The sequence below is a fragment of the Rattus norvegicus genome, chromosome 5, assembly GCF_036323735.1.
Source record: "Rattus norvegicus strain BN/NHsdMcwi chromosome 5, GRCr8, whole genome shotgun sequence".
Lineage (NCBI taxonomy): Eukaryota > Metazoa > Chordata > Mammalia > Rodentia > Muridae > Rattus > Rattus norvegicus.
In genome coordinates, this window is record NC_086023.1 from 156,798,165 (window position 1) to 156,819,777 (window position 21,613).

General features: G+C 52.7%; 1 protein-coding gene across 7 annotated transcripts in view; it reads left to right on the forward strand.

The window, feature by feature from the left end:
- Capzb (capping actin protein of muscle Z-line subunit beta) overlaps window positions 1–20,459 on the forward strand; it is a 100,005-nt gene extending 79,546 nt beyond the window's left edge. For 3 of the 7 annotated variants that reach the window (NM_001005903.1, XM_006239175.5, XM_006239172.5), the window contains 5 exons: window positions 8,674–8,815; window positions 9,102–9,218; window positions 15,831–15,896; window positions 16,425–16,501; window positions 19,647–20,459. In NM_001005903.1, the coding sequence (NP_001005903.1) occupies window positions 8,674–8,815; window positions 9,102–9,218; window positions 15,831–15,896; window positions 16,425–16,501; window positions 19,647–19,734 (490 nt within the window). In that variant the 3' untranslated portion in view covers window positions 19,735–20,459. Of the gene's footprint in view, window positions 1–8,673; window positions 8,816–9,101; window positions 9,219–15,830; window positions 15,897–16,424; window positions 16,502–17,475; window positions 17,589–19,646 lie in introns of all 7 variants that reach the window. The other 4 variants (XM_006239177.5, XM_039109680.2, XM_039109681.2 and 1 more) reach the window with 3 other exon arrangements.
- Window positions 20,460–21,613: the final 1,154 nt, after the last annotated feature.

Here is a 21,613-nt window from a genome sequence, read left to right on the forward strand (position 1 = left end):
GAGCCATCTCCCCAGCCCCTACAGTTTTTCTAACTCTGAAATCATGTATTCAAAGCCTCTAGCCCAAAACTAATTTAAAAAAAAAAAAAAAAGCAGCTTTGGTTAATTGAGATGGTTTGGTAGCCCCAGAGCCCTGAGTGTCACCTTGCTCAAGGGCTGGGCTCCACAGAGCTGGCTGCATTTCTGTGAGGAGTGTCCAAGCAGAGGCAGTGAGTGCAGTGTTAAGTGTAGATGCCTCATCAGATCCCCAAGCCCCTCCAGTCACACGGTTGTTTCCAGAGAGGTCTTCATCATTTCCCTTCAAGTCAAAAACCAGAAGGCTGTAAAGAGAGGCCATAAAGGACAGCAGCGGCCCAGATGTCCGTGTGTGAGCATTGGCTGGCATTAAAGTCGCGCATGCCTAAACCCATCGGAATGCTTGCTCAAGGGATCACTGCACCTGTGTGTACTAGAAGGAATTTCCACAGAATACCTGCCCCAAGTTCGTGGGCAGACTGAGACATGTTCTATAAACTGTGGTGAAAACAGCTGTTCACATATAAACAAGGGTGACCTGGTTTCTGTATCATATCTGAACTCAGCCATTCGAAACCAAGGTTAATTTCTCCATTTTGTGTGTAGCTAAGACTAGCTCCCAGGGCCGTGGAGGTGGGATTTCGCTTACATGAAACAGCACTTCATGTTTCTGAGGGAATGCTTCCTGGGCGTTCAGAGCATACAGGGAGCCAAAGGGGAATATTCCATGCTGCTAACAGCCACTGAGGCCAGGACTCTTGACCTCTGTCTCTGTCTCCTGTCTCTAGACGCACTGTCCACGTACACCCTTCAACTGAGCTGGTGTAGCCAGTCAGAGCACCTATTGCTTCGCCCTGGAGTTGCGGACATCTGCAGTTCTCTGGGCTTCTCTCCAGTCCGTGTGGGCAGCTCCTGGGTCCTCCTCTTGGCAGAAGATAGGCAAATCAGGAGTTTGTAGCCAGTGAGTGCAAAAGGAATGTTGGTCACAGAGATAGGAGGCAGCCAGGCTCAGAACCTCTCCAGGCACCCTGGAGGCTCTTCTCTTCCTGAGCTGAAGTTAAGTCGCTCTCACGTGTGGGAAACAGTACCCTTCTCACATCAGAAGGATGTGAGGGGTGGTCCAAGAAGCCAACCACTGTTGGTGACCGATGACTTGGCACTTTCAGTCTGGGGAGGGACATGAAGAAGTTACTGTCTGGGAGTTAGAACCTCAGTTCCTGGTAGGATGGCTCTGTTCTGTGGTTTTTTCCTCCCTACCACAAACTGTCATCACGAGGAGAGCCTCGTCTATGTGACCTTGTCCCTGCCATGTCCACATGGTGATTAGAGTAAAAATGTCCCAGAGGCCAACTGTGACAGACAGTCTGTGCTACTAAGTAGTGAGGCCTCGGTGTCCCAGCGGCCATCCGTGATAGACAGTCTGTGCTACTAGGTAGTGAGGTCTTGGAAGACTGCGTCCATGACAGAAGGGTGAAGAAGGCAAGGGGAAAGTTTGAGAATCCAAGAGCAGCTACCCCTGCCAGCCTGGCACTAGATGAAGGGCACCCACCAGTTAGACCGTTCTGACAGGGTTACTAGACCCTTGGGCACCTTTGCAGCCAGCCTCCCTTAGTCAGTGGATCTCTCAGAGGTCCTTTATCTTGTTCTGCCTTCATCTTGACAGAGGTGCCAGAGCATAGCTCCTCCATGTTGACTTCAGTTTCCTCTGCAGGGCCTTTGCTGGGGCCTCACTGTACTGTCTAGAAAGCACGCTTACTCTCTTGCCTCACTTCTTCCTCTCATGTATTCTGAGTCACAGAGACCTCTGTGGGAGGGTGGCCCAGGGGCTGTAGGTAACAGCAGATTCTGAATCCACGGGCAGAGTGGGAGCAAGTGGCTGGCAGCAGGTGTCACTGGGGTGACTGTAGGCTCAGCGTGTACCTCGATGTGGCCTGCTGAGCCATGTACTGTTCTCCCCAGCGCTCTGGTTAACGTGAGGCTCAGGTATTAGCTTTCTGTTCTCCCACCATAAGAAGGGTCCTGACGAGCTGCAGGGTGTTGTGCAGATAGATGGGTGACAGGAGAAACACGCTGCACGATTGAAAGACCGGAAAACTCTTGGAGTCCGTGGGAGCCATCTTGAGTTCTGTGGGAGGACGGGGTAAGGAGTGTGATGTTCCCGCTCCAGGAGGTTCTAAAAGGCAGAGCTTTCCGCTGCCAGGTGTCCGAAACAAATGTTTGACAGAAATGAAGGATGTTATGAACCAATTCTTACAGAGTCCAGTATCTACCTCTTAAGCCTTGTGCAGCCCCAGGTCCCGGGAATAGGACCAAGAGACTCTTTCTTACCAGCTCCCTGATTTCCACACAAGGAAATAGTCTTTGGCACCATGTTGGTACCAATCAATATTCCCAGCCTTGTTTTTGGCCTTATTTAGGTTGTGTGTGTGTGTGTGTGTGTGTGTGTGTGTGTGTGTGTGTACACAAGTGTCCTCATGAGAGGCCAGAGGAGCCCTTGGGTGTCTTCCCTACTGCTCTCCACTATTCCCATGAGGCTGAGTCTCTCACTGAGCCTGAAGCTAGCCTTTGAGTGAGGGTAGCTGGCTAGTGAGTTCCCAACAGGCAAGCACACTTCTGTGGCTATGCCTGGCTTTTCTTCTTTGTGGATTGTCATTTGTTTTGGATTTTTTGTTTTGTTTTGATTTGATTTGATTTGATTTGGAGACAGGGTCTCACTGTGTAGCCTTGTCTAGACGAACTCACTCTGTAGACCAGACTGGTTCCGCCTGCCTTTGCCTCCCAAGTGCTGGGGTTACAGAGCTTTCCCCTACATCTGGCCTCAGCTTTTCTTTTCCTTTTTAATTTATATTTTTTAATGTATTCGTTTTGCATGGGTGTGCGTATGGAGGTCAGAGGACAGTTTGTGGGAGTCAGCTCTACCCTTCCTCCTTGCGGGCCCCAGGGATTGAACTAATTGTCAGGCTTGTCAATCTGGGTGTCTTTACCTGCTAAGCCATGTCACTGGCCAAGCCCCACTTTTTATGTGGGTGCTAGCGACTCAAACTTAGATCCTCCTGTTTACACAGAAAGTTCTCTCACGTAGAGAGTGGTCTCCCAGCCCATACCTTTATTTACTTCACACAGGGGCTTGCCCAAGTTGCTTGAGAATCACTCGAACTCTAGACCTTCCTGCCTCAACCTTCTGAGGGATGGGCTTATAGGTTTGTGTAGCCATCCCTGGATGTCTTGACTTTATTTAGTAAATAGAAGAAAATCCCCACGTAGCATCTTTGAGGCTTCATTTCTTCCTCAAGCCTCTGACATGGCTGGATCAGTAGGCCTGGTCAGTATCATGATTAACCCAGGTCTGAGTCTGCTGAGTCTCATGGCCCGATCCCAGTTGCCCAGGCAGAGGCCCGTGGCTGAAGAGAGGCCCCTGGGAACCCTAGAACCACAGTTTGTTTCTCAGATGGTGCAAAGTGTCCTGGCCTTAGCCTTACAGCCTTTTTCGAGGCTGTGGCCCGGGACTCATGTGAAACCTTTGCATTCAGACCTGGCCACTGTCCCAGGAGGCAGGATTGTAGGCCAGCTTCCAAAGCCACTCAGGGCCCATCTCCTCATTCCATCTGCAGCCGGGCTGGCCAAGGCTGCAGATTGGGTGGGTCACAGTTACAGCTCGGGTTCCCACAAGTTTCCATCCAAGGGCTCTGTACACCTCGGCGTCAAACACCCCATAAAGCCCTCGGGCCGGAATGCCGCTTTTACTTCTCTAAGTAGGCCATTTTGAGTGTGGTATGTTCTGCCTTTTGGTTCTGCAGTGCAGATGTGGCGTGGACTCTGTATGTGACTGATGGTATGCAGCTGGAAAGAGGTTTTCAGGGAGTAATCCCCTGGAACTCAGAAGACAAGTCGTGATCCATTAAGGATCTTAAGGAAGGTGGAGTACGCTCATGTAGGTGCATACTTGTGACCAGCCTCACTGGCAGTGGCCAACCCCTCTGAGGGTCTTGTCTTGTGCCTCCTGCCTCATTCAGTGCACAGGTGCCCCTTGTGCCCCAAGTCATTTAGTGGTCACCTTGTCATCCTCAAATGAAGGAACTATAGCTTCTTCTCCTGAAACCCTCATTTCTCAAGTCCCAGCTACACGACCACACCACAGGTTTGTTCTCCTTTGTAGACAGCCAGAGCCACCAGGGCTTCTGATAAGACCTATGGCTGGTGTGTCTGCTCCTCTGATACCAGCAAAGATAATGACTTACACACCCATACACTCAGAGACACAGACACACACACATGCACACATGCATGCACCCTGGTGATCTGTCACTGAGTCTGCTGTGAGGCTTTCTAGGGCCCAACTCCTCCCTTTATGGCCCAACTGTGTCCAAAGTGACATCTCTGGTCCTCCTGAGAGCTAGTTCCTGTCTCCTGCTTGGAGCAGACCACTTGGCGTTTGGGTTGGGTGTTGTGATTACCTCCCTCTGTTCTTCCCCTTCCATGAGGGAGGGAGGCCTGAGAAGAGCCTGTGCTTTCTTCTCCAAAGCAATGCTTTCCCTCCCGCCTGACAAAACACCTTGCTGTGGGAGCCCTGTGGTCTGTCCCTCCTGGACCCCTCTTCCTCAGGCCTTAGAGATCTGGGGGTTTTGATGTTGTCAGAACCTCAAGTTAGAGTTCAGAGTGCTATCCACTGGATGCCCTAACTTCTCAGTGCTTGGCCACATTGGATTCCTCAGTCCTGTTGACCTGTAAGGCCCGAGAGCAGGCACGGAGCCATGGCCAAGCCACCTCATTGAAATAGCATGCTGACATTTAAACAGAATTAATACTATTTGACTCATTAAATGTACAAAGGCCAATCAAAGTGCTTCCATGTGTGTGCTGTTAGTTCTGGCGGGCAACGCCTCCCCTGGCTTCATGTGGTTTCAGACAACATTTTAGCACATTCTTAAAATACCCACAAAAGCCTTTATGTAAAACTCATAAATGTGAGCCACATAAAATTATTTGTTTCCATGTTTCATGTCACCATGATCAAAGTACAGTAGGTAAGAGTAAGTTTTCAAAGCCTTGTTGAGGTCCTTCTTTAATTAATGCTTCACGCACAGAGTGAAACCATAAACCATATAATGGGGGTACAACTGTCTGAGCACCCCATGACCACCTCCCTTCTGACAGGGCTTGCCAGCAAACCTGGGGCTTCTGAATGGCCCTCCTAATCTCCCTGGTTTCAGTCCCTTTGTATTAGGCCATCTTGTTGAGACTTGCAGCTGAGTTCCCTGAGGTCCCCCTTCTTGGTGTGTGTAATCAAGTCCATTCTTGAATTGTTGGGGCTCTGTCTGAGGAACCAAGTCTCATCTTGTCTGCCCTGCTCCAACAGAGAACACCCCAGTTCCTGGGGACAGCGGGTGTGGCAGGCCACTGGCAGCATGGCCTCTGCTCTGTGGCCAGTAGGGAATCTCCCAAGGGGACACCAGCCACTGTGGAAAAGAGCTGAGCGTCAGCTGCCTTGTGAAAAATGCCACATTCGCTTGTCCTGGCATCGGCCCTTACCGTTACATAAAAGTCCAACGACTCAACAAAGACTGGAAGAAACTTTGGAAAAATTAGATTTGTGGGAAATGTCGATTTATGGTATTATGGGATGATTTTTAAATTTATTTTTCTTGAAAGAAGTTTTCTAATTCAGGGAGGGGAGCCCACAAGGAGGTCACCCTCGGGCTTATATTTCCACCTCCTTCAGTTCTAGCATTTGAAACTCTAGACCCAGCCAGTGTGGCCTGGGGGAGAAGCTAAAGTACCTGAGAGACACTGCCCAGAGCAGGGGCCAGGTTTCCGGCCGGAGTGCAGAGCTGAGACAGCCCGTTCCACCTTATAAACACTTGCAGCACTGAGGATGTGTCCTAGGGGATTCACTTTAGGTCATCTGGTGCTTTTGTACTGGTCACTGGATAATGTTGACAAACGCTTTCAAGGCACTGTGTCTGCTGGTCCCCGCCAGGGCAGCCTGAGCCAGCTCACGGAAATGGGCCTGTGACAAGAACAACACGACAGGAGGCTTTTCAAGCAGTACATGGAGGAAGGATGGTGGTGGCCGGGACTCTGGGCCTGTGCTCTGCAGGGCCAAGTGGGCAGAGCAGGAAAGGAAACATCCGGCAGAAGTACTTTTTGCTTCTACTGTGGGCTGTGCCTCTCCTTTGCTTAGAGCAGAGGCCCCAGAACTTGAGAACTTGTGTCAGAAAATCTGCTGCCACCAAGTCTCATCCAGCGTGGTTGTCCTAGAGGTGACTAGTCCATCTCTGTGTACCCCAGGGACATGCCTTAGTGTGTGCACAACCCAGGAGACATGGCTCCTCAGGTCCCAGAGCACAACAGTTTGTCTCTCTTGTGCTATAGGGAACAGGGACGCTTGCAGAAAGTTTCAAAACGGGGTTGGGGATTTTAGCTCAGTGGTAGAGCGCTTGCCTAGCAAGTGCAAGGCCCTGGGTTCGGTCCCCATCTCCGGGGGGGGAAAAGTTTCAAAACAAGATAAAGTATTAATGCCCTGGGGTAGGTAGGGTCCACAAGCCCCTTGTTGGCCAGCATCCTGGATTTACCAAGGGATGGTCCTGAGCATTGTCCCATGGGTGCCCATCTGTGCCTGTGAGCCATAGACTTGGCCCATAGACATTTAACCGGTGTCTACTAGGCGAGCCTGCTGTGTCCCACCCTGGCTGATGGACATCAATACCAGAAATTGTTTGATCCTCCTTCACAATAAAGGTGAAGCCTGGGCCAGTCCTGGGAACCATGTGTGAAGGAGCTAGGAGTCAGGGGCAGAGTGGCACCTCCTCAGGAAGTAGGAGTGGAAGGCAGAACAGCCATTGCACCGGCACTGTGTGACTACAGGGCTGGGGGGTGGGGAGATCCGTGTCCTTGGCAGGACAGGAACTCTGGTTTTGCTGTGCCCTGGTGTGTATCTTGTTTGTGGGCGGCAGCAGGGGTGTGTGTTTTCAAATCAAGATCAAATTGCAGAAAAGGTGCGACTGGACTGATGCCCACAAGACACCCTGGTGATGCCCAAGGCCTTGGTGGAAATGACAGGGCAGTTACACAGGGCCTGTGCACCTCTGATTGTAGCACCTCGTGTTGCTGTGAGACAGGGCCTTGCTCTGCCGCTCTGACTAGCCTGGACTCAGACTGCAGGAATCTTGCCTTGGCTTCTCAAATGCTGGGCTGCCAGACATGTGCACCACGTCTCTGGGACGACTTAGCATGGGAATCCAGTGTGAACCAGCAGCACAGTTCATCTTAGCAAATCCGAGGAGGAGAAAGCCTGTGAACATTTGGTGTACATGGCGTTCTTTCTTTCATCAGAGCCTAAAGGTGTGGAGCTATAGGCATGGAGCTGACGCCCCAAGGACTCCTTCTCTCCCCTCATTTTCCATGTTAACATTTATCATGTGGCTTTTTTATTGTGTAACAGATTTTTTGTGACCTAAGCCACGGGTGCTTGTTAATCTTGAATATACTTTAATTTCAAAAGCAATAGTTTTCATACCAGTACCCCAGCACTCAGGAAACCAAGGCAGGAGGATCTGAAATTCAAGGATTCTTCTTGCCAAAGCCACCCTCTGCACCCCAAATAATCATTTTTGGGTGTACACTACCCTTTTTCTCTTCAGTGCCCTAGCCTCTAATCACCCCCTTTGCATATTGTCCCTGACTACATGGGCTAATGAAGCCAATCAAAGCAGCACTGGCATCAGCCCCTGTCTGCCTGAGGCCCACCATGAACCTGCTGTGGGGCGGAGGCTCCATCCCCACAATGCCAGCCCTGAGCTCTGTCTGCTTCACTGATGGGCTCTACCCGAGGTTAGACACTGGGTTTCATGGTGAGGAAAATATTGGCCACAAGAGATGCAATTTCCTGGGGTTGGTTGGTTATTAGTGGAGTGTGAGGTCACAGCAGCTGGACTTAGGTCTTAGCGGCCATCCATCCGTCACCCCTGGGTTTGGGACCCTAGCCGAATGGCCTCTGGTTCTTCCCCTTCCTTTTTGTTTTGTCAGATTTGTGGACTTTTTAGTGTTGACTGACCCTGAGGAGGAAGTGTTGTCGTCCCCCCCCCCAACCACACACACACACACACACACACACACTCACACACACACACACACACACACACACACACACACACACACACACACACACACACACACAGAGCCCTTCTTCTGTTGGGGTTCTCCAGCAAGGCTTTCTGAATTGTGATGTGGAGCAGGCTTGCAGACAGCCTTCCTGAAAGATAGAAATGTTAAACAAGGTGACAGTTGATTCTGGAAGCAACCTTTAACAGCAATGGCCAGCTCTGTGCGATGACGAGGGCACACTGTGCTGGATCCTGTAACGGGGAGGAAGCCGAAGCCCAGAGAGCTCAGGAACCTTGTCAGAGACAGTGCTCAAACGCAAGACTGACTTTCCTGGCTCCTAAGGTCTTGCTTTTCTGCTTCTGCAGTCTTAGGATGGTCAGGCCAGGTCAAAATGTCAGCCCTGGGATATTGTGTGGAGGGTCCTTAATGCTACACAGGTGTCTAGAGTGTCTCTAAGAGCATCATTGCTACAACAGTGTGGTACCCAGGCCAGAGGGCCAGAGTCCCAGAGCTCGGCTTGGCATCTAACGGTCGGTCCACGGGCATCTCTTGCAGGTATTTTGAAGGTGGTGTCTCATCAGTCTACCTCTGGGATCTCGATCATGGCTTTGCTGGAGTGATCCTCATAAAGAAGGCTGGGGATGGATCAAAGAAGATCAAAGGCTGCTGGGATTCCATCCACGTGGTGGAAGTGCAGGTAGACAGTGCTCCACCCCAACCGGCAGCCAGCCTCCCAGTGCAGGATATGAACCCTACCAACTCCTACACATACCCAGAGCCGTGTGGGTAAAGTCAGGGTGACATGATCATTGATGCTGAAAGTCCCCAGAGAACTGAAGGCACGGTGACAGTTCTGCCTCGTGCAGACATGGGAATCTTCTAAGAGAGGAATGGCCTTGGTGTCAGGAGGGGGGTCGGTGGGGCTCCATGTCTCCCTCCTCAACTCAGGTTCACAAGGTTATTTTCTCTACCTTGTCCCCCAGGAGAAGTCCAGTGGCCGTACTGCCCATTACAAGTTGACCTCCACAGTGATGCTATGGCTGCAAACCAACAAATCCGGCTCAGGCACCATGAACCTGGGAGGCAGCCTAACCAGACAGGTAGAGCTTTCACTCCAGCCTCTCGCCAGTGTCCACTGGTACCAGAAGCAAATGAGCACTTTGCCCAGACTAGAAAGAGCGTGTGTGGCCAGCTGCCAGTCCACCTGCTTAGGGGTGCTTCCTGTTCACATGTCACTGCAGCTCAGCTGTCTGACAGGCAGCTGCCCGCTGTAGTAGGACCGAGGGATTGCCAGCTTGTCACCTACCAGGGCCTGGTGTCACGCTTTGCTGAGTTTGCTAGTGGTCAGGCTGTGGGCTCCACACGAGCTGCTCCCCACAGTTCAGTCCCAGTGCTTGCTCCCTGACCAGGTCTGAGCTCCTGCTTAGTGGAGGCTGAGGGCTCTTGGAGGGGAGCTCGGATCTTCATGCTCATTCTCCAGCTTCGTGCACATGAAGATTTGCCGAGCCCGTCCCATCTGTCGCTCACCTGTCCTTTGCTTGGGTGTCTCTAGTAGCCATATTCTAAGATACCTCTTTCAGGCTGTGGGCAGAACGTAGAGCTTGGACTTCCTGGCACTGCACGCCCTGTCTCTCAGCATCTACATTAGGAACCTCTAGATGCACCCAGACAGTGTTCAGACCCTTGATACTCCATCCAGAGTTGTGTGTTTATAACCCTCAGGACCCCTTCCACCCCCGCCCATCTTACATAGGGGAGCACTTTATGCCACCTGTTGTGTGTGGCAGGAAGCCTGTGCTCAGGGAGCACAGAGGAGCAGGCGACACACAGCAAAGGTGCTCAGGACGGGAAGCGCTTAGGAGCCCGATACATAGAGCCCTTCCCTTCCTTGAATATCTGGCTTCAAAAGACTCTCTTCTTAACGAGAGTATTCTACTGGGGACTGGGAGGCGGCTCAGTGGTGAGGCTCAAGGGCAGAGTACTTGCCTAGAAGGCTCATTTCACAGTACCCATACCACCCAAGATAGTTTTGTTTTTTTTTTTAAAGATTTATTTATTTATTTTATATATGTGAGTACACTGTAGCTGTCTTCAGATACACCAGAAGAGGGCATCAGATCTTATTACAGATGGTTGTGAGCCACCATGTGGTTGCTGGGATTTGAACTCAGGACCTCTGGGAGAGCAGTCAGTGCTCTTAACCACTGAGCCATCTCTCCAGCCCCGATAGTTTTATTTTTGATAGCTCTTAAGAGTGTTACATGGCAGAAAAGTTTGGGTTCATAACTCTTTCTTAGGTAGGTTTGAGTTCTACAGGCCGCACGGGTGCCTATGTGCAGTTGAGAACAGTGGTGCAAAGGCAGTAAGGCCAGTGCCAGCCTGCACATCTGGGGTGCATCTTGGTTCCACTGGAGCCTTACAGTCTCCTGTGCAAAGCCATCACAACCTGTGTCGTTGTCAAGGTTAGCGGCTACAGGGAGCCCAGGTCCTCTAGACAGAGCTCGTCCTGCTGTGTGGGCATGCGCCCTCAGTGTCTCAGGCCCTTTACATAGGCGGGCCAGCCAAGTCCCTGGGCAGCCAGCTTCCACATAGCCTGCCCCCCTTCTCCCTGCTACTCAGTGAATGGGTGGGAACCAATAAGTCCATCCGGAGGCTGCTTCCTGCTTCTCTTGCTGCTGGGAACTGTCTGTAATCACACCCATGTACAGTGACCTGCACACATATTTAGTCATCCGTCTCCCTAATAGTTTAAGTCAGCACTGCCAGCCCATGGCCAGCATCTGGCTCAGTAATGCCATACTCAGTGGCCCTGCCAAGCCAAACTCAGCCTGCTGAGTGGCTGTCCTCAGCACACCTTGTCTGTATCGCCTCTGCTGCCTTGCGCTCTTGGGGCTTTCCTGAGGAAACCCGTGCTGCTGTCACCCTCAGGACCAGAGCCGTAACTCATCCCGGTGATTAAGGCTGAGGCTCACCTCCTTCTGAGTAGCTGTAAAAAGGAGGCTCCACAGATGGACAGATACACACTAACAGCAAACTCCTGAGCAGGCAGTCAGTGAAGGCAAGCGGCTCGACTCAGTCCCATGTGAGCCCTGGACATTTTCCTGTGGTTGTCTTGGAAGGGTGACTAGGGCTCCAAGAAGGCTGTGTGAATAGCACAGCAAGCAGACATGGTTCATGGCCGTCTCTGCTGAGTAGATTCTAGGCAGTGAATTTAACAAGTGAGGGAACTGAGGCCCACTCATGCCACTACATAACTGACTAGAACCAAAGTAGCAGATCTGGGATTGAACCCACAAGGTCTAATGCAGTGAATGCCCTTTCTCCCATATACTCTCTGGGTCAGTGCTCTGGTGCTGTCCATTTGCAAGTGATCATACACACACACACACACACTCTCTCTCTCTCTCTCTCTCTCTCCCTCTCCCTCTCCCTCTCCCTCTCCCTCCCCCCCCCCCTCTCTCTCCACAGTTTTGGCAATCAGTAGGCAGAGGGTTTCCTTCCTCTGTCATAAGTACCCACTCGGTGTCAGGAAGGACGTTCTTACCAGGCCCATGGTGCCTGGCATTGACCCTCATGCCATGCTGTCCAGCTGTGAGGCACATTCCTCATCAAAGACAAGCAGGTCCCCATGTCCCTGGTGTAGTTCTTCACCAGCCTGACCCCAGCGGCCTCCCCACTTCCCAGTTTCCCAGGCCCCATGTACAGAAACCCAGGGGCTATTCTCCTTGGGGGTCCGTCCCAGGAATGATACGGTTTTGCTCCTTGTCCTGTTTTCCTTATATGACTTCTGGGAGTACATTGAGGGAGTTGAGAACCCTTCTTGGTGGCACCTGTCACCATGATAAATGGCCCCAGCTGCTCAGGACACCCTGCTGTGACTGTTGCCTCCCCCTTCACTGTGTCCCTTTGTTGCCTCCACTCAAAGCTGTCTCTTGGGGACATCCATTAGATGAGAGATAGTCCTTTGGGGGTGATGGGAATGGAAGCCGGGGCCTTCCGGGAGCTTATTACAGCTTCCTTGCATCCTCCTGCCGAGGCAGACTCCACATGTCAGGGGGTGGCAGAAGGTACCCCTGGCAGGCTGCCACAGAGGCCCCAGTGGGAAGGCTGAGAGCAAGTGAAAAGGTGCGGCATGCCAAGTCCTGGATAGGAAAAGGAAGCTGCCTGGAGAGGTCACTTCGCCTGTGTGACAGTAGAGAAGTGGGAATCAGGCGAACCGTAAACCTCTGGAAAGAGATCCAAAGACTCCCATTCAGGGCAGTCCTACAGATGTTCGCTTAATTTTCTTTTCAGAGTCTAAATATTTAGACACAGGTGGAATGTTGGAGGAGATTGGGCTCACTGGTCATTTGCAAGAAGACCTCCCCCATCAGTCACAGGCACTCACGCCCAGGTCTTCAGGAAAGAAAGGCCCAGCAGCCAGCGGTCTTTGTCAGGGCTCCTGATGGGAAGGCCTCCCTGACCGGGGCTTGGCAGTTAGGACATGCAGGATATTTGTGTAAGAAGACAAGCCCATGGCCTTTACTTGCCGTCGGTGGTACTGAGGCAGGCAGACCTTTATAGCTGGCCTGCTTTGGCAACACAGCAGGCAGCAGGCTTCGGTGCGAGCGTGGTCATGACGGTGCCATCTAAGTGGTCTAAGAAGAGCTGAGCCCTTGTCAGATGACCTGGGCAAGAAAACCTGAAGTGAGGCCCCCCACTCACAAGCCCTAGCTGTGGAAGGCAGGGTAAAAAACAGAAGGGCCGGGGTGCTGGCCGCAAGGAGTTGGACTGAATGCTTCCCAGAACTTCTGAACCCAGAGTTGTGGTTTTTCCTTGGCTTTTCTGGTAAACATATATAAATATCTACCCACCAGAGAGGCTGTCTCAAAGAAAACTGCCTTCAGAATCCTCCAGAACTTGGTCCAGGCTGTAGCCCTGTCCGCCCACAGCCTTGTGACCAAATCTTACACTTTCTAAAGTTCTGTGTGCTCTGTAGAGTTGAAAGCCCACACCAATCTGATTCTTTCCGCAGCTCCCATGAGTCCTCCACATGTCCAACCCTTGGACACGCCTTCTTCCTCGGATGCTGTGTGGGCATCGTCTCTGGCTAGGTGGCAGGGTTAATTCTGGCCTGACAGCCCCATGTGGATGGCACAGATGGGCACTTGGGCGGCAGGGCCCGGGCATTGTGCGTCTTTAACAAGTAGTATGTGCTGCTAGGCATGCACTGGCACTGCATATGTGTTCATTAGCTTAGCGTGCAGTAAAGGCGAGAACCTGGATGTCAAGGTGGGCAAGGCCCTGTGCACCTGGGTATGAGCTAGAAGCAGCCACCTTGCTGCTGGCCGGCCCTCTTGTTAGCTGAACTCACTAGGAAAGACACTTGTGGAGTGGGAAACGCTGGCCACCCCTGTTTGAGGACTACAGTCACCAGATTCAAGCTCTTCTTGGATTTTCCCCGTCTCAGCCATAGAGAGGAGGAAAGGGTCTTGATGGGGACAAGCAAGCAGGGGCCTGACTCTAGACTCAGTTGGAGCCACCTTGTGGGACATCTGTGCCGCCACAGAACATAAAAATGTTTTCTTCCTGGCAGCTTCTTTTATGAGGGTGTAATAATATATGCGTTACAAAAACAGTTCTGTTCCTGGTGGCTCAGCGCTGCCAGCAAGCTGACCCCAGCCAGGTGTGGAGAGGAGGGACGCCGTGGGGGCGGGCAAGGGGGCTGTGGAAACTGCCTGCCTGGGCCAGGATCTTGAGCTTCGAGGCCCCCTGTGTTCTCCTGGGGAGTCCACCCCCCCTTACACACACACACACACTCTCTCTCTCTGTCTCACACACACACACACACACACACACACACACACACACACACACACACACACTCATTCTTTAAGGGTCTAGTGGTTCTGGCCTTTCTCTTCTGGAAGGTGGCTCTTAATTCTGAAGCACCATGTTGGGACAAGGGACTGAGTTGCTCACAGGACTCTTATCTGTCCAGTGGTGAGAGCCCTTCAACCCTCGAGCTGCGCTCACCACAGCTGCCACAGCTCACTAAAATGGCTCTTGAGAAACCCAAAGCCTTCCTTGTGGAGGCAAGGATCTCTCTGCGTAAAGCAGGGGACTGAGAGACCAGGCTGGAGAAGCACAGGTCACTGGGTCAGAACCCCCACCAGAGGAGCTCCAGGCAGTCTTGAGGCCTGACACAGCAACCATTCCCATACGGGATGTTGGGTTCTGAGACCTCCTTTCAGAAGTGGGTGGCAAGCCCTGTCCTTTCTCTGAGGCGTGCTCCCAGCTGTATTCAGTGCACACACCGACCAGTCATCTTAGCAGTCGACTTTCACTCAGCAACAATTATGCTCCACCAGCACCGTGCTGACCGCACCTGAAATGGGACCATGGCTGTCATTGCAGTTGTGAACACTCACTACTCTAGCTTTGTAAAGACATTTCACAGTCTAAGACTTCCTGGGACCCTGTTGCCAAAGCATGCCCAGCAAAGTTCAGGGTCTAGACTAGGGACCAAGACACTGATGACTCTTTCAGCCCTATCATCATCTCCTTTGGGCAGCTTTTAGTGAAATCCCTTACTAAGTTCAGTACCAGAACTCTGTTCTGCAGAGTCATGTGGCTCTGGAAGGCCCTTGGGTCCAGACTATTACTCCACACTGGGTTCTCAGCTTGCAGCATGGCACTAAATGGCCATCCCACTGCTCCTCAGCGATCCAGTGCTAACTATAGTATAAGTAGGTGCCTGTCTGAACAATTCTGTTAGAACCAGTTGGGCCCACTCTGTCACATGTAGTGACAGAATCCAGGCCACTCAGCCCTGCGGCATCCTGGGATTACCCCTACACATGGCCTGGCTTTACCAGCTCTTCTCCTGAGTTATGCCACACCTTGATCTCAGTGGTCCTTGTCCTGTCCAGGAATAAGGAACTGGAGACACTGACAATTTTAAATACTTAGTACTCTCCTGGTTCCCCGTGAATCTGAAGATGGCCGTTCTCCCTTTTCTCTGTCGTACCCTTGTCAGGGAGATAAGGCTCCACTGGGAAACCAGACCAGCAGCAGATACATATTTCCCTGCCAACTCCTCCGTTCATGCACTGAGCTGGCTGTTGGCCCCTGTGCTTTGTAACCCCAGAGTCTAACATTCCCTTGCACTGCTAGCTCCTGGCCTTGGAGTGGTGAGGGTGCTGGACAAGGCTGAGTCCCTCCTAGCCGGGCCTCAGCTGACAGGGTCCATGGCTGCCATTGCTGGGCTGGTCAGGATGTGGCAGTGTTGGGATACAGGAGGATTCCAGTGCCACCCCAGGCCTCACCCAAGTCTGGGTAGCAGTTTGTACCTGTGGCTGCCAGGAGTATATAAAGACAGGCAAGGCCAGAGTGACCTGGCCATGCAGCTCTTTGCCCTCCCTGTTGGGGCCCTAGGAGCTAAGTGGGAAGTCCATTCTCAGAGCAGCATCAAGAGACTCTGCCCTAGAAATGGTAGGGCTTCGGGATGCCTTCTGACGGGGCTGCTTACAACCCGAAACCTGAGTCATTGGTGCTAGAAAAGTGACCTTGTGACAACAGCTCCACAGAGCCACCAGCCACCAGAGGACTGTGACACACAGGGACAGCACCTGGGGACAGAGGACTGAGGTGCAGGAATATTGGTGAGGTGCTGGTGGCAGGCTGCTTTCTGGAGCTGCAACTTTCTCTGACTAAATGATGTGTCTTTGCAGATGGAGAAGGACGAAACTGTGAGTGACTGTTCCCCACACATAGCCAACATTGGGCGCCTGGTGGAGGTGAGTGGGGCGGCTCCAGGCCCACCCACCCCAGAGCCTCTGCTCGGCCTTGTTTCCCCTGATCGCTGTGTGTGAACAGTGATCTGAACCCAGGGTGCAAACAGATCGTTGGAACACTAGGGGCCTTGGAGCAGCTTCACTTGCGGCTGCTACAGTCTCGCCTGTCACCACGTCCCGTTTGGAAGTGGGGAGTGTTGTTTGGACTGGAGATACGTTCTCTGGTTTCACAGAACTGTTCACAGAGATGGTGGCCAGGCAGTGCTCTGGTGATGTGGTTTAGACCTGCTCCCAGCAGTGGTCAGAATTGGCCATCAGCCCCTAGGTGTTGGCTTCCTCCATGCCTAAGGAAAGACCCAAAACACAAATTGTAGGTGGGGTTCTGGCAGCCTGGCACTGGCTCTTAGCACAAGGGAGTGGCCCCACAGCTCCACCCTGTGGCCAAGGCAAGGACTGCAGGTTGGATGGTGACAGGTGGGTGTGGGCCTTGGCTTCTGGTTGCGGGCTCCACTGACTCACCTCCCTTCCCAGGACATGGAAAACAAAATCAGAAGCACGCTGAATGAGATCTACTTTGGAAAAACAAAGGACATCGTCAACGGGCTGAGGTAATGTGCCAAATCTAGGGCTTGATTCCTGGACTCCTTAGTGATCTGAGCCTGGGCTCTCAGCTCCTCAGCACAAGACATGGTCAGGGATGGCTTCGCAGTTTGAAAGGCTCAGAAGTTGGCTCAGCACTTTGTGTCCTCTACCAGTTCTGGTTGCTGGGCTCATTGACCACAGCAACCTTTGATGCCTTCTCTGTGGAGTTGGCCACTGACCCCCACACAGATCTCAAGACACTGCAGAGAGCTGAACATCCTGGCCTGGGGTCCGTGTGAGAGCTCTGGGCTCTACAGAAGCAGGGAGGACTCACTGAGGCCTCGGGCTTCGCTGTAGTGTGAGTGGGAGGCAGGACCCAGCTGGGGACCGGGGACGTGACTGAGGAGGGACCGAGATAGCACTGGCCTTGGAGTCATGTGGCCAGGATCCCATCTGAGCTCCTTCCTCTTTTCCCACTCCTTTCTCGGTGGCCTTGTCCCATCCGGGAGGCAGGGTGCCGACGGGGTAGGAGAGCTGATATGATGGGGAAGGGTTTTGCAGCCCAGCTCTGCTGTGGGTTTGTGGAGCCAATCTTCTGATGTCATTCCCTGGCCCAGGTTCCTTTGCAGTCAACAGAAAGACAGGGTGTCACTTGTGAGTTCACCCAGCAGGCTTCCTTAGGTAAGGCAGCCCCTCCTGGTCCCCAGTGGTCCTGAGTATCTGATCAGGCCTGACACTGAGGGCCAGGACCCCCGCCAGGCTGGCCTCCACAATTCCCCGTAATGAGGGAGGCATGAGGAACAGCTAAGCCTGTGTGGACACAGGTGTGAACCCCTAAAGACCAGGGTCACTGCCAGCATAGACCTCTGGTTTCGGTGTGCAGCCGCCTCAGTGCCGTGGTGGCCTTCTCTGCCTCTGCCTTTCCCACGGCTGCCAGGCTCTCGTTTGGCGCTGCTGTTGCTCTCTCGCTGCGGCTTCATCCTCTCTGAACACTCTCTAGATCTCTTGACGCTATCCCCGACAACCACAAGTTTAAGCAGTTGCAGAGGGAACTTTCTCAAGTGCTGACCCAGCGCCAGGTCTACATCCAGCCTGATAATTGAGCCGACCCAGGTATCCTGTCTGAAGGGTGTGAGGCCTCCCCACTAAACAGGACTCACCAACCCGCCGAGACCCCGCCACTAACCTGTGTCCGCTCACAGCCGGTGGGCAGCCACATTAACGCATAGCCTTAGCCCCACATAGTGTGAACATGTGTGTGTGGTGTGTGTGCTCTGCACTCTGGACTCTGGGCAAAGGCCAGGTTTAAGCTATCACTCCTGATGGAGCTCAACCTGTGACGCTGTCACAGCCTCTCCAGCAGAGGGCGCCAGGTGCACCCAACTCCACTGGCCTGAGGGGCAAGGGCTGTGTGCCCTGCTTCTGCTGACTCACCTCAGGTCTGACAGCATAGCCAGGTCCTCCCACCTCCTCTACCAAGGATCCTACAAGTCCCGAAGCTACACCTCAGGGCCCTTGGGCCCCTGACTTGGAAAGCATGGTCTCCCTCTAAGTCTCCGAGAGTGGTTGAGCACTTCTCCCCAAGCCAGGCCTGCAGGCCTCCAGACTGGCCACTGCCAGGCGCTCTGTGCCCACACCCGCTCCTGACGAGCTGCAGCTGTCCTCTGGCAACCATGCTGATGGGAAGGAAAACAATCTTGCTTGTTGACAATGGCCAACAACCATGACTTGGCTTGTGACAAACACAAATGCAGATGCAGCCAGCATCTCAGGAGGGGGCTTTAAAACAAGGCTTGAGGGACCCACAGGCCCCAGGGCTGGACACCAAAGGCCTAGCCCAGACAAGGGCCTGTGAGGACTCCCCTGCCACTGTGGTCTGGTCCATGTGCTGACTTCAGGTCTAAAGCAGCCTGCAGTTCTAGCCTGGATGGCATCTCCAGGCCTCCCTGTGGAGAAACCCCTTTTAAGGAACACTCCTCCTGCCATCCCTAGCAAACTAGAGATACCCTGTGGGGAGCCCAGCCACACGTGCCCCTCTCCCTGCCCAACCTCAGTTCTGCCTGAGCCCTCACACTGCTCCTCACTGGCAGGCTTGAGATCCTGAACACCCAAAGGAGGCAAGCGTATACTTGAGGGGCAGCAGCTCACACGCCATCAGTGGCTTCAGGCTCAGGTCCTGTCCTCACCGTCTTGAAGACTCCTCGAGCATTTTCACAAGTCGCCTCTCTGTCCTATTCTGTCTTCCCCGCCCCCATTTCAGCACTTGAGGACAAACTTTCCATAGTGCTCTCACCGTGTGAACTTGAGCCGCTTGTCGAGCATGTGCCTGCCTCTTCCACCGCTTATGAGCTCTCAACAGTTGCTGCACATAGTTTAGTGCGCTCTTAACTAACCGATGTGTTGTGAACAGAACCATCGGGGGCCCTTTCTCCAGCTCTGTTTCCTTGCCTGATCTGGAAATCAGCATTGATGATGAGGATCCACCCTGAGAGGGCTTCTGAGGACTGAGATGTGTGCCCAAAGCACTTTGCTCATTGTAACTGTCTTCAAGCCTTAGCTGCGTGGGCTTTGGTGCTTCCCTGCCAACTCACTATGCTACAACAGGGTCCAGAGTGCTCTCCCTCTCCAAGGACTGCCTTTGAGAATGCAGGCTTGCGGGGCTCTGATGGGCTGGGTTTGCAGCCAGCAGCACTGACCTGCAGCAGAGATCCCAGTGCCTCAGCCATGCAGAGGCTTCTTCCTAAGCATTTGGTAGGAAAGAGGGGTTGCTACACTTTCTTCTGGGTAAGGAGCCCAGCCTCTGCTGCAGACGGAGGGGGTGGGGTGGATGATTCATTCAAAGGTCCTCACTGTCTGAGCCTTCACCGCTCTGCCAGAAACATGGGCAGCAGCTGTGAGGTAGAAGGCCCAGGCTGCAAGGTTTCTGAAAGCTCCCAACAGCTTCAGGCCTGCACCACCATCCTTGGAACTAGGGATCTAAAGGCCAGGTCACCCACACCCTTGGGCAGAGATGACCTCTGTTCATGATGGCCAGCAAGGTACTAAGGTGCAGGCCCTGGGCCCCCTCCAACTCCCCAGGATAGACTGCAGCCTGGCACCCCACAGTGGCCAAAGGCCACCTCCCTCTTGTCATTGTTCTGCCTGTTGATGTTCTCTCTCCTCCCCTGGCAGGTCTGTGCAGACGTTTGCAGACAAATCAAAGCAGGAAGCCCTTAAGAATGACCTGGTGGAAGCCTTGAAGAGAAAGCAGCAGTGTTAAAGACCTGCTTCACGCTAACCGGACACGCCATGCACTCGTTAGGTTCCTTTCTTTAGAAAACTCGTTTTCTGCTCCTTTTCCCTCTTCCTTTCCCTCCCTGACGGTCACATAACAGTTTGCATCGACCACGCAGCGCCATCTCTCCCCCAAAATAAAGTCCAATAACCACCCTCTGGCTCCAAGGCCTGCTTCCCACGACGTTTCCATAGAGACCGTGTGGCTTTGTTCGCCTGTCCCCTTCCTTCCCTTGCCCGTTTGTAGGCACAGGCGCACTGTCTGACATCCTCCCTCCGTCTTTTTGTTACATTGGTGTAAAAAATGTAAAACAAAAAAATTTTATGAACTAACTGGTGTGTGAAAGAAGGGAAACTGGAGCTCTGATCCGTGTGTGTTTGGGGGTTGCTTGGAGCCGGGGGCCGGGGGACAGGGGACAGCTATGGAGGAAGGAGACATGTCCTCAGCACTGTCCTGCGCAGAGCAGGTGTGCCCTTGTCCCAAGGAGACCGCGGTGGGGGTGGGGGCGGGGCTGGCGACCGCTGCTCTCTGGCCAGGTGCTTTTCTGTCAAATTTTTATGGAATGCAAAAGGAGTTTTTTGTTTTATTTTGTTTTTTGTAAAGCTTAAACAGACAAAAAAAATCTACATCTTCTACTTGAGCCTCCATACTTAAAAAAAAAAAAGGAAAAAAAGAACAAAAAAAATAAATAAAAAGAAACTGGGACACAATCAGTGCTGGCCGTGCGTTCTTGCTCACCTGCCTCTCTCCAGACGTGCATGGCCTTCCCTGGGGACTGAGGAGGGCCCAGCGCCCGCTAATCCCTTCCAGGCAGGCTGGTCATCCCCCTGGCTGCGACGGTTGCATGCTTGCCACCCGTGTTGGTGATGTCCCCGACTCAGTCCTGGTTTCTTATTTGGTCCTATGTGAAGTACTGTGTGAAGTCTCCCATGGGAGACCAAGAAAGAGCAGGCCAGGTGTCGTGACTCAGACCTGTAATAGAGACATTGAAGCTGAGGCAGGAGGACTGAGCTTGAGGCTGGCCCAGACTACATAGCCATGTTGTCTCAACTGAAAAAGAAAACAGGGTGTGTGGCATGCACTGTAACTACAGAACCAGGAAGGTAGTAACAGGAGGGTTGGCCCAAATTCAAGGCCAGCCTAGTCTTTATAGGAACTTCCAGGCCTGCTTGGCGTACATAGTGAGACTGTCTCAGAATACTAAAAAAAAGCCAGGGAAACGCTGCCTGCCACCAAGGGTACGTGCCACCAAGACTAGTGGCTTGAGTTCAATCCTAGGAACACACACAGAGGAGAGAACTGACTGGTGCGTGCATGTGTGTGCACATGCGCACATGCACGCACAGAGATCATAAAAATAGGCACCAAGTAAGAGATGCTGGGGAGTGAACAGTGTGAGCATGGGAGATCTAAACAGTGTGAGCATGGGCGAGCACACACATACTCTGTTACTCTCAGTGTGAGCATGGGCGAGCACACACATACTCTGTTACTCTCAGTGTGAGCATGGGCGAGCACACACATACTCTGTTACTTTCAGTGTGAGCATGGGCGAGCACACACATACTCTGTTACTCTCAGTGCTGTGTACATTTAGCTGCTTTGAGGAGTGGGGAACAGCAAACAGGCACAAATCAACTAGAGTTTTGGCTTTTGTTTACCTTAATAAAGCAGTCTTTAAAGATCATTGAAAAGCTGGGCCTTGCCCAAAAACCTTTCTGTGGGCTGTGAGTGGGGCGGGCAGGCCTCTATAATCCCTCTATGCAGTGGGGATGCCTAGCTAAGGGACAGCATGAGACAAACCAAAGAGTGCTTGTAGCCATGGCCCTCTGCACTGCAAGGCCACGCCTTTGTTCCTTGTCAC